Below are 17,023 nucleotides of genomic sequence, written 5' to 3'. Positions count from 1 at the left end.
ACACAAACATACTGAAGGTTTTGACACCGAGCTCACCCTCAATTTCCAAATTGCGTTTTTTTTCAACCTCTTGTTCCAACTTCCTTTGGTATTCCTTGAGTTTGTGCTGCATCATCATTTTTTCCTTTTCAAGCTGAGACAAATTACCCTCTAATGAGTTCCTTGCTGTACCCTGCAGATATCGGCAAAACACAAAATAAATTAAACTAGAAATGGTTTTGGTGCACAAATGAGTAGCTTCACAATAAATCTCAACATAAAATTCAATAATACAGCACGATTTTTTTGACTGCGATTGAATTTTGATCTAAAAGCAAAAAAATTATTTGTATACCGGTTCTGAAGGATGTAAATGATGAAAAACTGCAACGTGAACATGTACATTTAATTTGATGCAATTTCCACATAGCAACCAAAGCCAAAAGAAAAATGTTTACTTCCCCACACCAACCAACATGCCCCATCTACCCGAGTCCCACCTGCCTGTGTTTGGCCCATATCCCTCTAAACCTACCTTATCCATGTCAAAATGCTTTTAACATGTTATGATAACAGCTGCTTCAATTACATCCTCTGGCAGTTCGTTATAGCACCCATTGTGTAAAAACATTGTCCCTCAGGACCCTTTTAAATCTCCCCCCCTACCCCACCTCCCCCCCCCCCCCCACCCACACACCTTAAACCTATGCCCTCTGGTTCTTGAATCCCTTACACTGGACAATAGACTCTGTGCATTTACCCGATCTATTCCTCTCATGATCTTGTACACTTCCGTGAAGATCACCCCTCATCCTCCTGAGCTTTGAGGAATAATGTCCTAGCCTGCTCAACCTCTCCCTAGAGTCCTGGCAACATCCTTGTAAATCTTATCTGCACCTTTTCTAGCTTAACGACACCTTTCCTATAACAGGTTGACCAAAACTGAACACAATACTCTAAATGAGGCCTCACCAATGTCTCATACATGCCCTCCCAACTTTTATGCTCAATATTCTGACTGATGAAGGCCACTGCACCAAAAGCCTTCTTGACCACCCTATGATACCAGTCAAACATAGACATAGAAAATAGGTACAAGGGTAGGCCATTCGACCCTTCGAGCCAGCACCACCATTCAAAATGATCATGGCTGATCATTCAGAATCAGTACCCCGTTCCTGCTTTCTCCAGATGTCCCTTGATTCCATTAGCCATAAGAGCTATATCCAATTCTCTTTTGAATTAATCTCAAGGAACTATGCACCTGCACTCCTAGATCCCTCTGCTCTACAACACTACCCAGAACTGTATTGGTCCTGTCCTGGTTAGTCTTCCCAAAATGCAACACTTCTCCATTTTTACTCCCATCAACCATTCCGCAGCCCACCCGCCCAACCGATCAAGATTCTGCTGCAATTTTTGGATAAACATTTTAATCATCGATAACACCACACTCTAGTGTCATCTGCAAACTTGCTAATCATGCCTTGTACATTCTTCATCCAAATCATCGATGACAAACATCTTGTTTGCTTTGTTGTCTGCAATAGAATTATACCTATATTGGAGTTTCAAAAACTTACTCACTTGCAAACTTCCATAGCATAGGAACAAGTTGTCTTTTGTATATTATAGGCTTTTGTCACAAAAACCTGATTTGAGTGTACAGTTTCAGGCCATACCCACGTATGCGGCTTATACTCAGAGGTACCAGGCACGCTCTATTAAATCAAACAATGCACACTGCACATTTTGACTGCACTTGCACATCATTTTTGCATGAGGCTCCCATACCGAAACATTTCTTAACGAGAGTCGAAATCTACTTCAGAAATAAAGGGCACGCAACGTTTCTTAATCCAATTCTTGGACGAGATATCTATTGTCTGTTGTTGGGTCATTCTTTAAACTTTTCTTACTGCTTGCTCTGAACAATCTATCATTTTTGAGGTCCCAGGTCCTCAGATCAACTGTATGACTAAATACTTACCTCCCGACCTGATTACCTATAAACTGATGTCAGCTCCCAAATTTTGCGTCACCCATTGGACCAACCCTCTGAGCATCTGCCCCCTACCCATCAGCTACATTCCTCAAGCCAATGACCAACTGTTCAATAAATTCCCAAATCTACGCCAATCTCCTGCGTGGACAATGTATTGTCCAGCTAACCCCCATACTAGAAACCCGATCCACTTTCCAATATGATCCCAATTATGGGATCCTAATCTTATCCTCTCTAATTGGCAATAATAAAGATTTTTAAAAACTGTAGGATTCTTATTTATGAGCAGAACTATTTTAAGATTTTATAAACTTAATGCAAGAAACTCACTTAAAAGTACCATTTATGCTAAATATTACAACAAGTAACAAATCTGAACACAAATTTACCTCGTCATCCAGTTCCTTCGTTATTTTCTCTAACTTTAAATTTCCTGTCCTTGAAACACAAATCAAAGAGAAAAATAAGCATAAAGCTGAGTACGCACAAATTATTGTTTGCCACGTCCGACCAGAACATGCTCAACCAGTATTTACATCAATGGAAGCCAGCATTAATTTGCTTAAATAGAAGCAAGACTGATAACTCGTCGTGTGCATGCTGTGCTACCCTGCTATTGGATTTCCTATGGTATGTAATGGAAGGGCCTGCTCAGATTCTGCTAGTCGAAGAGTCACAATTCTTGACCCCAATGTTTCTATCAGGGATTATGAAGTTGCAGGGGGTGGGGAAGGGGGCAGGGTAAAGGGGGATACAATACTTTTAAAAAACCTTTTTGGATCTATTTGATTTTTTTTACATTATTTGATTTAGTAAAGAATTTTAGCTGAGTTTATTCTTTTTTTTTTAAATTCCTCTTTAAAAAATGCTTTTGTCTTTAAATTCTTCCAGCTGTGACTGCTAGATGGGTCTTCCACATGTAGACCAGATATAATGGAAGTGGAGCAACCAAGGCCAGTTTCTTTCTTATTTTCACCTGTACTGAGGTACAGTGAAAAGCTTTGTTTTGCATGCTATCCAAACAGATCAGATATACAATCAAATATACAATACATCAATACAATCAAGTCAAACTCAAGTACAGTAGATTGAGCGATAGTATCGGTCGATAATAAATCTTTCTCTGGGAAGAGCATGCAAAGAGTCAAGACACTGCAGTGCCACTCTGATTAGCCCATGCCAATATGAACAGCTATTAAAAATGGACACAATGTGACAAGACCTTACCTGCATTTTTGTTCCCATTCATCTTTTAATTGGTTTTCATTGTGTAATTGCTCTTCAAGTTCATAAATCGTCTTTTTCAAATTTTCAATCTTAAAAGCAAAGCAAGGTGAAATCATCAATTATCGAAGTATTTTCCTCAGATTTCTACATGAAAATAAGTTGAAATAGAAATAAATATATAGACGTTTAAGATCAACGCTGCAGAAAAATCCTGCAGCAATAACTGTATTGTGAAAGACTCGTCATCTTAAAGCTTGACGTTCTTAGAAGCAATGCGATTATCAACTTTTCCTTAACTTTTTGCTTGGTCGGAGGAATAGAGGAATTTATTCCCAACAAATTGGACTTAGACTAACCTTAATGCTTTAGTAATAAATTAATTCAAACGTTAATTTGCTTTCTGGATGTCAGAGAGAACATTGCAACTACAATAACTGCTTCAACTATACTTAGCTGCTCAATGATCACCTGAAAGCAATAATATCAAAATGCTTACTTGGTTATGGTCTATGGTAGAACTAGTTTTACAACCACTATCTCGTTTGGGGGTACCAGATGAATTCCTATGAAGAGAATTAAAAAAAATGTTCACATTAAAAGTTAATAACCTTTTTAATATAACTATGTCAGAGCAGTTAATACTGAATACGTGTATTTTCATCAGTTGGTTTACAACCTTCAGGACATTAAAATGGCAAGTGGGAATCATATGCATGGAGCAGACACAAGAGATGGAGGATAAAGGGTACAAGGACAAACCAAATGCAGAGCATGTTTTTACCAGCTGCATCATGACAGGTGTAGCTGAAGAGAGAGTTGTGCAAGGGAAATAATGTCTGGATATTTAAAAAGACATGGTCACATCAATCGAAATTTCATTGTTCAAAACATGTCAAGTCAGGATGCAGATAGCCTTGACATTCCAAATGCCCAAAATTCATGAGAACAGGAAGGCATAAAAGTCAGTAGAGTTGAAGTATGAAGCAAAGCTCAGTCAGTGAAGATCAGTGATTGTTTGCAAATCTCATTTGGAGCTTTGGAATAGAAATCTGTGAAAATATCCCATGAAAAGATGTTGTTAGGAGGAATCACTCCAGTTGTAAGCAAGATAGCGATATTTTATTGCATTCAAATTCCCTATTAGCCCTGACATCTGCATTCTTCAACTTAATGGTATTGGGCAAGAGGAAAAGGGAAGAACAGAAAGGGAACAAATTACAGGTCAATACAGTGGTAAAAAAGTTCATGAATTTTAAGTTTGTGGATTTCAGGAGTTTAGGGAACATGAAGTGGAGACAGAAGCAAAGTCAGGCTGAAGAGAAAATAGGTGCAGGTCGTCCACAGATTATCAACACCAGACTTGTATACAGCCGATACATATGAATGAATATTCAGGAAACTAGGTACTTTCCCCTGCAACCGCAGGAGATACAACACCTCCTCCCTCGACTCTGTCCAAGGACCCCAACAGTTTTGGACACCCAACTTTTTAGGTGAGGCAGAGGTTCACTTGCATCTCCTCCAACCTCATCAACTGTGCCCACTGTTCCAAGTGTGCATTCCTATATATCAGTGAGACCAAGTGCAGGCTTGGTGATAGTTTCGCTGAACACCTCCGCTTAGTCCGCCTAAACATACCCAGTCTCCTGGTTGCTAAACACATTAACTCCCATTCCCACACTGACCTTTCTGTCCTGGGCCCCTTTCATTGTCAGACTGAGACCCAGTGCAAATTGGAGGAACAGCCCCTCATATTTCACTTGGGCAGCTTACACCCAGCGGTGTGAATATTGCGTTCTCTAACTTCAAGTAACCCTTGCTTTCTCTCTCTCTCTCTCTCTCTCTCCATCCTCCCCCTTCTCCAACCAGTCTGACTGTCCCTGATAACATTTTATCTCTGTTGTTACCTTCTCCCACCCAACAATGATCTATTCTCCATTTTCCTTGATCTCGGCCCCCTTTCACATCTCATTCTCACACCGTACACTTCCTTATCTCTGTATCTCCCCCTCCCCTGACGTTCAGTCTGAAGAAGGGTCTCAACCCGAAACATCACCCGTTCCTTCTCTCCAGAGATCCTGCCTGTCCCGCTGAGTTACTCCAGCATTTTGTGTCTATCTCCGGTTTAAACCAGCATCTGCAGTTCCTTCCCTCACAGATGAATGAGTATTTGCGAGACTGGCGGGAGGAGGCTACAGGCGACTGTTACCTGCCTCAACTACCTCCTCTGGCAGCTTGTTTCATATACCTACCATCCTCTGTGTGAAAAGGTTGCCCCTCAGGTTCCTATTAAATCTTTCGCCTCTCATCTTACATCTACGTCCTCTGGTTCTTGATTCCCCTACTCTGGGTAAAAGACGCTGTGGAACTACCCTATCTATTCCCCTCACGATCTTATACATCTTTATAAGATCACACCTCATCCTCCTGTGTTCCAAGGAATGAAATCCTAGCCTGCCCAACCTGTCCCTATTGCTCAGGCCCTCAAGTCCTGGCAACATCCTCGTAAATTAATGGGTAAAATCTTGGTTTCAGAGCCTTGTTTTAAAAAAAAAATAAGTTCACTGCATTTCAAAGATGCTGAAATCACTCAGCAGATCAGGGAGGAAGGAGAAACAGTTAACATTTCAGACCCGCGACCTTTTGTCAGAACTGAACACGTCAAGTAATTTCTGTTTACTTCAGATTTCTAGCATTAGCTGATGTTTTGATTTTTTTTTCATACTCACTGATGGTCTCTGTAGTATGTGAAGCCAACAAATGGTAACTGATTTCCAACAAAGGCCTTCGGTACAGGAAATGTTTCTTCCTCACCCTTGTCTTCTTCCAAATCATCAAAATTGCTAGTGTCAATGTCACTACTTAGCTCCGGCAAAACAGGTGCAGAAACTACAATGAAAGACATACTTGGGTTAGTTGAATTATACCAGTGGAACATCATATTGATAAAATGCTATTCAGGATTTCCTGCCTGTCATACCAGTAAATTGTGTACGAGCTAACAGTAACCCATCTTTGCTCCAATAATATAATTGTCAGACAAAATCATATCTCTTGCACATCTGAAAATCTAAATTTACATAATATCCTCAACTTTGAGAGCAAACGTTTCAGAATTCCAAATGTTTGTGCGAAAGGTGCAGCCCTCCTGCACTCCATAACAGTTTGGCTCCAATTTTGTTATGGCTCCAAAAATTGCTTTCACTTGGAAAACCCCAGCAGATGCAAAATCCACAATAACCTTTGAAATAGAATACTAGAAAAAACAACTTATTAGTAAGTTATAACCAAGTTGGTTATAACTTTGATAACCAACTTTGGCATAACGTGTTGAATAGTTCCCTCAGAGCATACAAACTCTCAGTTGAATGCTGTAAATACCTGATATATCTGTAACCCACCCAAAGTAGCCTATTGCTAACTTCGGATGAAGGATTCAATAGCATTCCAAATATGTGTGAGAATGCACAAGTTTAAGAAGACATTGAATAGATGTGCACGCTGCCTTATTCCCCCAAGAATAAACTTCATGGCTTCCACATTTATATCCCTGTGAATCTTTTTTAAAATAGAATCCACTGCTAAAATAATGCATTGTTGCCTCTGTGCCTTCATGCAACAGAGGGAGATCTATTTGCTCATTGAATTGTGAGGCACAGCAACAGACCCTTCAGCCCAACATATCTATGCTGACCATCGTGTATTTATGTACACTATTGCTATTTACCCTGTACTTGGTCTGAAGCCTACTATGCTTTGGTGGATCTAGTGCTAATGTTTCATAAACGCTATGAGGGTACCGGCTTCAACAATTCCTAGGAAATGTGTTCCAAACATCAACCACCTCTGATTGCAAAAGTTCCCCCACAGATCCCCTCTAAACCCCTTACACCCATCTTAAACCTATGCCCTCTGGTCTATATAATCTGTGGGACAACTCCATATCCTTGGTACTCTCACTGTAATCATTTGGTTTCTTATCAGTGCCAAGACATCCAGTATTCACAAACTGAAACTGGGAAATCTGATCCACAAAAACATAAAAATTGAAGGATTTTGTTTATTAGTCAAAGCCATGAGCAAGACCATGAGTTGTCAGGTTATTTTGGATCAATTAGCTTTTGGGAGCTTTCTGCGTCAGTAATACAATATCAGCTCCCTAATAACTGCAATGGCTCCATTAGAGCAACTTTAAGAGAAATCGTTTCATTTGAACATAAGCATGAACTAAATATCAACACTGCATATAAAAAAACATATTAAACTGTAGATCTTGATCAGGAGGCTGTTTCCCCTAGTTCTAGGCTCATTTTCCAGAGGAATCATGTTCACACCTCTACTTTGCCACGGCCGCTTAAAATCTTTTGTTTCAATTAGTTTATCTCTCATTTTGTTAAATTGCACAGAGCAAAGGCGCATTCTGTTCAATCGTTCCTCATGGGTCAAGCTCCTCATAAATCCATTTAAGGTTTGAGTGAGTAATGGGTCAGAATAAGAGACTTAAAATTATGGACTATCAGACCCAATGGCTAAAATAAGATATATATATATATATATATATAGAATATAATTGAGAGCTGTAAAGTTGGAGAAATCACATTCAGGATTAGCAATGGAGTCAGAATTTGTCATTATTCCCCTTTAAATTATATCTTAACATAATTGTCTTTGACAGCAATGGAATACAATTTTCAAATCTTGATATTTTAATCTTGAAGGATGATTGAATTGATTGTCAATTACCAATCCAGTTTATATTCCAATAGAAAATGCATTGACAATATATCAGCTTTAATAAAATTTCAAAATAACGATGCATAAAATATTATGAATGACATTTTTGATAACTTACTGTCTCTAATATTTTCCCAGGTCCATTGATCATTTTGGAAGAAAAGATGTTTTTTTATTTCTGCAACACCATTCCGGCCAAGCCTCACTTCCCTAGTGAAAATAATCAACATTAACAATATACTGTTGGTGAGATCGGGGAGTCCATAACATATGTCCCACAGTTTTGCTTTTTAAAAAAAAAAACAGAACCTAATTTATTTCGTCAATATTAAGATAATTAATAACACTTTGTTTGTCTTCCTTAACTTAGCCAAAATTGACAAAAAAACATGAATGTACTGACTTTTAAAAATGTTATCTCAATCCCTGCCAATAACAATAATTTTTGAAGATTTGTATTCTTCTGCACAAAAACCTTATTTAATCCAAATGTTGTGTGACCTGGGCTCCATAGGCTTCATGATAACTACTGATGAGTTACATATTTGACAGAACCTTCATTGCCTGCAGAACAACCTGTATTTTTAGTTTTTAATACAGCTCTGGACAATGCAAGTGAATAGAACATGGGTGGAAGAAAGTAATCTCTTAGTTAACATCAGACATTTATCTAACATTCAATCGTGCACCATGTTTTGCACAACATTATATTTACTCATGTATTTATCATTGCTGTATGTACTCTGTTAACTCTAGGCTTCATCGAAACAAGGAATTTCATTGCATTCTGCTGTACATAACAAATTAATCTGAATGAGGATTTTAATAAATAGGACACCATTTATAATCACGAATATTATTTTTAAATAGAAATCTGAATTAGAATTCAGTTATGAGCCCTGAAAAGAGCAATATTATTTTGTAGTTTCAGAGCATCTATTTACAGGAGGGCTGAACTCTCCATAGTTTAACATGTTTGTTTTCATACCTGTCAGTGAGGAAAGCACAAATAAGGCTCTTTGCATCCTTAGAAATATCATTATCTTCAGGAAACAACAATGAGTTTTTGTGGTTCATAATTTTGCTGTATGTTCCCACCAATGAATCTGCATAAAATGGTGTGTCACCTGGAAAAGGAGTAAAAACTCATCATTTAGCGTTCATAACAAGTAATGTAATTCACAAAGCAACTTTATCCAATGGATCACAGTCACCACAATAACGAATTTAATTACGTAATATACCACCACACAGGATGGCTCTGCGTGTTCAAAGACAGAAATGCATAAAGTGTAATATCAATTTTTCCATTCCATTGGAGAAAAATAATCAATGATATTTAAGGGTCATGTGTGATTTATAATCCAAACATTTAATTTTAATGCTCATTTTATTTCAAAAGCAGCCATAGAACAACTCTAACTGTACCAATTAGGGACATAGATGCTTTCACTAACCTTGTGTCAGACAAAGTCTCAATTCCTATTCAAATTATTTTAGCTGATAGAGCTAAAACGATATAGTTGATAGAGAAATGAGTTGCATATATAGTAAAAGCTGAGCAACTTAGCCGTAAGGACAGAGCTAAACCAGAACACACAAGCTGAATGGAATTCTTGGACAGTCATAACAATTACTACAAGTTTCCAACAATCATTATCAGGGCAAATGCAACACTGATGCAGCCACAAATGCATCCATCAATTCCAAATATTTTGTCCTACAACTTACAAAAAATTAACTTGAAATTTACACCAATTTTTAGTGTGACAGATTTATTTGGGGGGGGGCAGAATTAACATAATAATACCATATTTAACGCATAATTTCTTAACTCACCAACAAGCATCTCATACAGGAATACTCCAACTGACCACCAATCACACTCCCTCCCGTAATAACCATCTCCACCTTGAGATTTCAGCACCTCAGGGGAAATGTAATCAGGTGTCCCAACAGCTGTATCACATCGCACCATTCCTTCCTAGAATGTCAAGTAAATTGGTTTGTTAATTCATGCTAACCCCAGATCCTGCTTTACACAGTGGCATTTCAAAAATGTATTAAGTGCAGAATAGAATTTGAAATAATCATTCAGACAATTTAATGAACAGCCTGCACAACTATTCAATCAGTAGCAGTATTCTTGGCCAAGTCAGAAGATTCATCTCCAGGACCTGAACACGTCCCTTAGTGTAATAGAGAGAGCATTGTACTACTGGATGCACCATCTTTTGGATTAGGATACAGACACACACTGCTCAGTTTTACATTAAATGTACACTCTATTCTTAGGACAAATATTCCCCTTTTGAATTAATGGTACCAAAATACATTAATTTCCACACTTGTGAATATTGGGAGTTTAATAGCAGCAGCACTTCAAATTTAATCCTTGTTTGTTCAGCATTTTGGAGATCCAAATAATATAAAATGCATGAAATGTATGTTTTTCCTTCCTATAATAAAATCTGTATTAAAAGAGACAATAAATGGTGTAAACAAATTTGTATCATGAATAGGGAGGAAATAATAAGCAAAACAGATTCATATTTAGTGAATTCGATTTTTTTTTTAAACCAATATTCTGCACTGCCAACAAGAGTATGGCAAAAAAGTTTGCCCATGACACTTCCTGCTTCAGAATCTATCTTTACACAGTGGCACAGCATTAGAGTTGCTGCCTTGCAGCGCCAGAGACCCCTTGTTCAATCCTGACTACGGGTGCTGTCTGTACTGAGTTTTTTTGTTCTCCCTGTGACCGCGTGGGTTTTTATCTGGGTGCTCTGTTCTCCTTCCGCATTTCAAAGATGTACAGATTTGCAGGTTAATTTGCCCTCTACAAATTGTCCCTAGTGGATAGGATAGAACTAGTGTGATCGCTGGTCAGAGTGGACTTGGTGGGCCAAAGGGCCTGTTGCCGCATTGCATCTCTAAATTAAACTAAATGTCTTTGTTCATAAAAATAATCTCTCTCCTACAAGCATTTCACATTAACACAATGAATAAGGATGTTTATAAATTACTCACATATGCTGATGAATTGCTAATCATAAGTCTCTGGGAATAATTATCAATTTGGGATATCATTATGACTTAAAAACACCTTTCATTTTAGTTTAGAGTCACTAGGGAGATACAAAACGGAACATTGGTCAACCATCAACAACCTATTACACTAACACCTTTCTTACATTCTCCCCAAATTCTCATGGACTACTTCAAAATTCAACCCCTCAACTACACACTAGGAGCAATTTCAGACCTCCCAACATTTGATTTTACAAATTCATAATTTTGATGTCCAAAATCCAGAATTTTACATCAAAATTCATAATATGACGCGTAATGCAACTTTTCAGCAAAAAAAAAGTATGCACGCTAAATGCGCATACGCGTTGTGCTAAATTCATGTATGAAAAACGACTATTATTTCCAACAGTCTGTAGTTCTTGGACAACATGTATAATGTCAGGCCTATCATGAGTATATTCTGCTATCGATAGAAAGTATTGATACATTTTGCAACACAAAGAAAAAATTGTTTTCTTTTTTCTATTTTGCTTTTTCCTTACACATCCCAATTCTCTTGGCATTGAATAAAAGAACAATGGTCATAAAATGTATGACTAAGTTATGAAGAGTCGATATATGCGATATATGCGACTCGTCTAAGCATACAGAAGTACTTGAAGTAAATTTACACATTAATTGATAATCAGCCCAAAAGGGTGGTATTAGGCTTTTCTGCTGTGTTTTATATTTTAATCCCGTCTTAATTAATTTAGTTATATAATCTTGCACTTAAATTTAATATTTACTCATTACAGTTCCTCCACTGATTTTCTGACACTCTTGGTTCCAGAGCTTTGCTGGTTTAACCAGCCGGCCAAGGAAGTCGGCTATGGGGATAGATGTGTTGGCTTCAGCTGGGCTGGAATTCCAGAGCCCCGGCCGCAGGTTGCAAATTCAACCCACCGATCGGCCATGGAAGTCCAAATGAGGTCAAGATCCACTGCCTTGCCCAGCCTAGGTGCCACATTTTTGGGGACACTTCCAGGGTGGGGGATTTCTCGCGGAACCCCTAGCGACCTCCAGCGCCCGAATTGACAAATTGGCCATGGAAGTCCTGATGAGGTCGAGATTGGCTGCCTTGCCCAGCCTAGGTGCCACATTTTCAGAGAGACTTCCAGGGCGGGGGGGGAGGAGATTTCTCGCGGAATCCCAAGTGACCTCTAGCGGCCGAATTGACAAATAACAATTACCGATTGTTTTGCGGAAAAATGGGAGGCAAAATCAGAATGGTGGGAATGAAATAAGAAAGCAGAAACTTTCCGCCAAATTCGGAAGGGTTGGGAGGGATGCAATTTGTTAGGGCTAACTAATCTACCAAAGTCTTTTGGATATGGAAGGGAACTGGAGCACCCAAAGGAAAGCCATGTCGGCTCAGTTCAGTCTGTACTAACACCACATAAACCAAACCCGAGGTCTGGATTAAAACCAGGTCCTTGGCACTGTGAGGCAGCAACCCTACGAACTGTTCATTGTGCTGCCATAAAGAAGAACTTGCTCAAATACATTTTGTTTTAAAGTACAACTGTATCTGTCACACTTGTTTTCCAGATCCTTTCCATCCGGCAAAGTTTGTTAAACTTTCAGAATGTCAACAAAAATATTTATGCATATTGCGTTTCAAACCTAATTTTGGATATTTATGAAGATGGGAAGGGAGTTGGCCATAAGTAGTTTTGAAGAAAGAACTTCAATAGAGTACATAGTACAGAGCATTGGAGCAAAAGATAAGGCACTAAAACTAGAAACATTCTGCATGAGGAATCTCATTGGCAGAATAAAGGAGCAAAGCGAAAAACTATTTAAGTGCAGAAAACAAGCAACCACAGAACCAGGAACAGGACAAAATTTCTTAATTAACACATGCATGATATGAGGTTTCGGAGTACTTTTTTTTCATTGTATGACTGGATGAATAAATAAAGCACCTTAAATTCGAAACAAAAACAAGTTTAAGTCAACCACATTTTCTCATGCAATATTTAGTCAAAAGAGATGACATTATACTCAACCAGAAGGCATCACAGAATAAAATACATCGGATCAAAACTCTAGATATTACCATTTAACAACAGATTACACCAAATAAAACAGGTAGTATAAGAAAATAACTGCAGATGCTGGAACAAATCGAAGGTATTTATTCACAAAATGCTGGAGTAACTCAGCAGGTCAGGCAGCATCTCAGGAGAGAAGGAATGGGCGACGTTTTGGGTCGAGACTGAAGAAGGGTCTCGACCCGAAACGTCGCCCATTCCTTCTCTCCTGAGATGCCGCCTGACCTGCTGAGTTACTCCAGCATTTTGTGAATAAACACCAAATAAAACAAATTACTCCATGTGCGTGCGGTATTCAGCGTTGCATCAAGAGATAAATCAGTACAAAGCAATATGGAGAAACCAACTTTGCAACAGCATATGTGGAAAGAATCAAATACAATTAGTTATTTTCAGGAAAGTCAACACAGAATACCACAACTTACTTTATTCATCTTCATGCAAGTTCCAAAATCTGCTAATTTTAAATGACCAGCTTTGTCAAGCAACATATTATCTGGTTTCACATCCCTGGTAAGACAAAAAAATCATTTACTGCAAAATATTTATGAAAATATATATAGTGTGGAGACTAATGCTCAGCATAGTTCTTAAGAATATTTGATATATGGACCCAACACATAAATCTCCATTCAAACACAAAAATAACAAATGGCATTGCTGTGGGACATTTCACCACCTCAGGATATCACCAAAACAGCAATGAAAGCACATCTGTCGTCTGATAATCGCTTTTATAAAGTACAAATTTATGAACAACATTCCACAAACAGCAATACAATAATGACTGACAAAGTTATGTTTGTATTGTTAATCAAGGGGTAAGTATTGACCCATGACATAGAATCGTTTATGCCCATCTCAAAATGCAAAGGCAGCCACAACTAAATGTCCAGTCTTAAAGACAGCACTAGACATTGCAACACCGTCTCATTATTATCATAGAGCCACACAGCACGGAAACAGGACGCTTGGCCGAACTCGTCCATGCCGATCAGGATGCCCCATTAAGTTAGTCTCATTTGCCAATGTTTGGCACCTATGTCCCTAAATCTTTCCTGTCCTTATACCTGCCCAAGCGTATTTTACCTTTCCTATCCGTGTTCTTGTGCAAGTAATATCACACAGTATTAACTTAGATTTGGGGCTCAAATCTTAGAAATAAATTTGAATCTGCAACCTTCTGATTCATTCTACAGGATTATACCCTATACCTCCTCCCTTAACTCTGTCCATGGATCCAGACAGTCCTTTCAGGTTAGGCAGAGGTTCACTTGCACCTCCTCCAATCTCATCTACTGTATCTGTTGTTCAAAGTGTTGACTCTTTAAACATCGGCGAGACCAAACTTAGACTGGATGACCATTTCGCTGAAAACATTTGCTCAGTCTTCTTGGACCCACCTGATCTCCTGGTTGCCAAACTCTTTAATTCCCTTCCCATTCCCACGCTGATTTTTCTGTCCTAGCCTCCTCCATTGTTAAACGCAAATTGGAGGAACAATATCGCTTAGGCAACTTACAATCCCTTGGTATGAATATTGATTTTCCCGAACTTCAAGTAACCCTTGCATCCCCCCTCTCTCCAACCCTCCCCCACCCATCGTACCAGCTTCAAAGTCGTCTTGTTGAGACTCATTGTCCAAACTCAATTTCACTTAGGCCACTGCTACCAATGGCCTGTTTCCTTTATCAGCGTTAGTTTTTGCATCTTTCATTCATTTGTTCTATATCTCTCTACATCACCGTCAAAATCTCTCGTTTCCCTTTCCCCTGACTCGCAGTCTGAAGGAGGGTCTCGACATAAAACATTACCGATCCCCTTTCTCCAGAGATGCTGTCTAACCGCTGGGTTACTCCAGAATTTTGAGTCTAATTTCAATATTAAACCACTACTCTCACACACACATTGTGTTTATGTGAATATTTATTCTTTTAATTTCATGTTCAACACATAATTGCACCAAAACTGAAATCCCAATTTAATTTGCAACAGCCAGGATCAACTGTCAAATAATTACCTGTGAATGAAACCCATGGAATGAATCGCATCCAAGGCAAGAACAACTTCTGCAGTGTAAAACCTGGCCCATTTTTCAGGCATGTCATAATTACTCATTAAATTCACAAGATCCCCTCCAGGCATGTATTCCATCACCATGTAGAGATAACGATTATCTTGGAAAGCATAGGATAGCTATTTAGGAGAACAAAACAAAATTAATCTATATCTGTAAAACTGTATAAAAAGATAATGTCGCCACTCCATGCAATGCAAATGAGAATAAACATATCATATGCAAGATACTACACTTGCTGAAAATCCGATTATAATTTTTAAAATCTCGGATCAGACAACATCCACAGTGTAAGAAAAGTTAGTATCTCGGCGATGACCTGACAAACTGGATGCTGGTGGATGATAGAGAAAATGGCAATGAAAGAGATAAAATAAAACTTGTGTTATTTGTTTTCTGTTTACAAACATATTTCTTGTTTTTTGTGAAATGGCGAACAAATGATTTTTTTACAAAGAAGCTCGTGTAGTGCAGGAAGCAGAGTGCATGGCAACAGATGACAATTGTAAAATGCCCTGAGAACAGAGGGGAGGGAAGAGAATTGAGGTAGTTGATATACATATTTAAAAAATATTAGCTTTGCTAAAATCTCTTAAATTTATGGGTGCAAAATCAGTTCTGAATCCAAACACTAATACGCCATAACAAAGACAAACATTTCCAGATTCAGATTTATATTCTCACTTTCAAAGCTACTCAATTGCACATGATAATAAATATGCATGAGATACCTGCACAACCCATGGACTATTGGCAAACGCCATGATGCCCCTTTCTTCCCAAAAGAATGCTGAATCGGATCGTTTAATCATTTCAAACTTGCTGAGCAGTTTCATTGCAAATACTTTGCGTGTACCTCTGTGCCTCACCTAAAAAAAATATTGTATCGACATATCAGAAAAAGGAAGTATGTTTAAGATATAGATAAAAATACATGTATATTTTGAGATTAATATTTAACGTTTACTTATGGACCACAGCATTTTTGATGAATAAATTATGACTTGTGATGCAACACTCCATAGCTACAATAGTTCAATTTTATGGTATACAATCAGAATCCCTTCTTTCATGTACATATAACTACATGTAAATAGTGAAATTGTGGCGGTACCCGGGGATTAAGCCACTCCCTGGATCATCCCCCTCGGCACGGGTTGGACAGGGCTGGGGAAGGGACTAGTGCTACGGGGTTTGCCTGAAGGGGCTAGAGAGATAACTCGTGCTTGAGACTGAAGCGAGTGTGGATGTTCTGTTGCTACATTAAAATTACTGTTAATGCCTACCTGGCGTGTTGCCTGATTCCTACTGCGTCCACACCCACTACAAAATTGTTTTTAAAATGACCAAGTTGCAATACATTTTAAAATATTAAACTTTACATGAGGAAAGAGTAAAAATCTATGTGCCTAAGGAGATTTCCCAATCCGCCCCCAAAATATATTTAAGAGCAAAGAGACCCGTTACTTCCCAACTATCATTTAAATAAACAATATGCACAAGTTTTAAAAAATTGAACAATTAAATCATTAAAAAAATAACTGAACAATTTATAGCAAAAAGAATGTTCTGCTGATTGCCACCTCTAGACTTGCAATGAATCAGCAGCACCACTTGAAATTTCAATAAATGGCTCATCACAAACTTTTCATTAACTACGAGGCAAATCAGAAAAGAGAATAGGGGTAGGTCATTTGTTTTTTATGCCTGGCTCCTCCATTCAATATGATCATGTGGATCTTTGCCCCTCTTGCCAGCATGAGCTCCCAATTCCTCGTTTCCCTGAGACATTGAACTTCAGTTTTTGACACCACATCCAGAAGAAATCACCTCTCTGCTTCAAGCCTCTAAGGAATTTTGCATATCATAACA

General features: G+C 38.3%; 1 protein-coding gene across 1 annotated transcript in view; it reads right to left on the bottom strand.

The window, feature by feature from the left end:
- The window catches only part of rock1 (Rho-associated, coiled-coil containing protein kinase 1), an 85,406-nt gene that overhangs the window by 39,155 nt on the left and 29,228 nt on the right, over positions 1-17,023 (bottom strand). Inside the window, exons 4-14 of the mRNA XM_078397308.1 lie at positions 15,883-16,020; positions 15,095-15,270; positions 13,500-13,584; positions 9,785-9,929; positions 8,934-9,072; positions 8,064-8,155; positions 5,941-6,100; positions 3,708-3,774; positions 3,212-3,300; positions 2,374-2,422; positions 37-172 (exon numbers count right to left, since the gene is read on the bottom strand). Coding sequence (XP_078253434.1) covers positions 37-172; positions 2,374-2,422; positions 3,212-3,300; positions 3,708-3,774; positions 5,941-6,100; positions 8,064-8,155; positions 8,934-9,072; positions 9,785-9,929; positions 13,500-13,584; positions 15,095-15,270; positions 15,883-16,020 — 1,276 coding nt within the window. The remainder of the gene's footprint in view (positions 1-36; positions 173-2,373; positions 2,423-3,211; positions 3,301-3,707; positions 3,775-5,940; positions 6,101-8,063; positions 8,156-8,933; positions 9,073-9,784; positions 9,930-13,499; positions 13,585-15,094; positions 15,271-15,882; positions 16,021-17,023) is intronic.

Source organism: Rhinoraja longicauda, chromosome 4 (assembly GCF_053455715.1).
Source record: "Rhinoraja longicauda isolate Sanriku21f chromosome 4, sRhiLon1.1, whole genome shotgun sequence".
NCBI classification, from domain to species: domain Eukaryota; kingdom Metazoa; phylum Chordata; class Chondrichthyes; order Rajiformes; family Arhynchobatidae; genus Rhinoraja; species Rhinoraja longicauda.
This window is presented reverse-complemented; position numbering and strand designations above follow the sequence as displayed.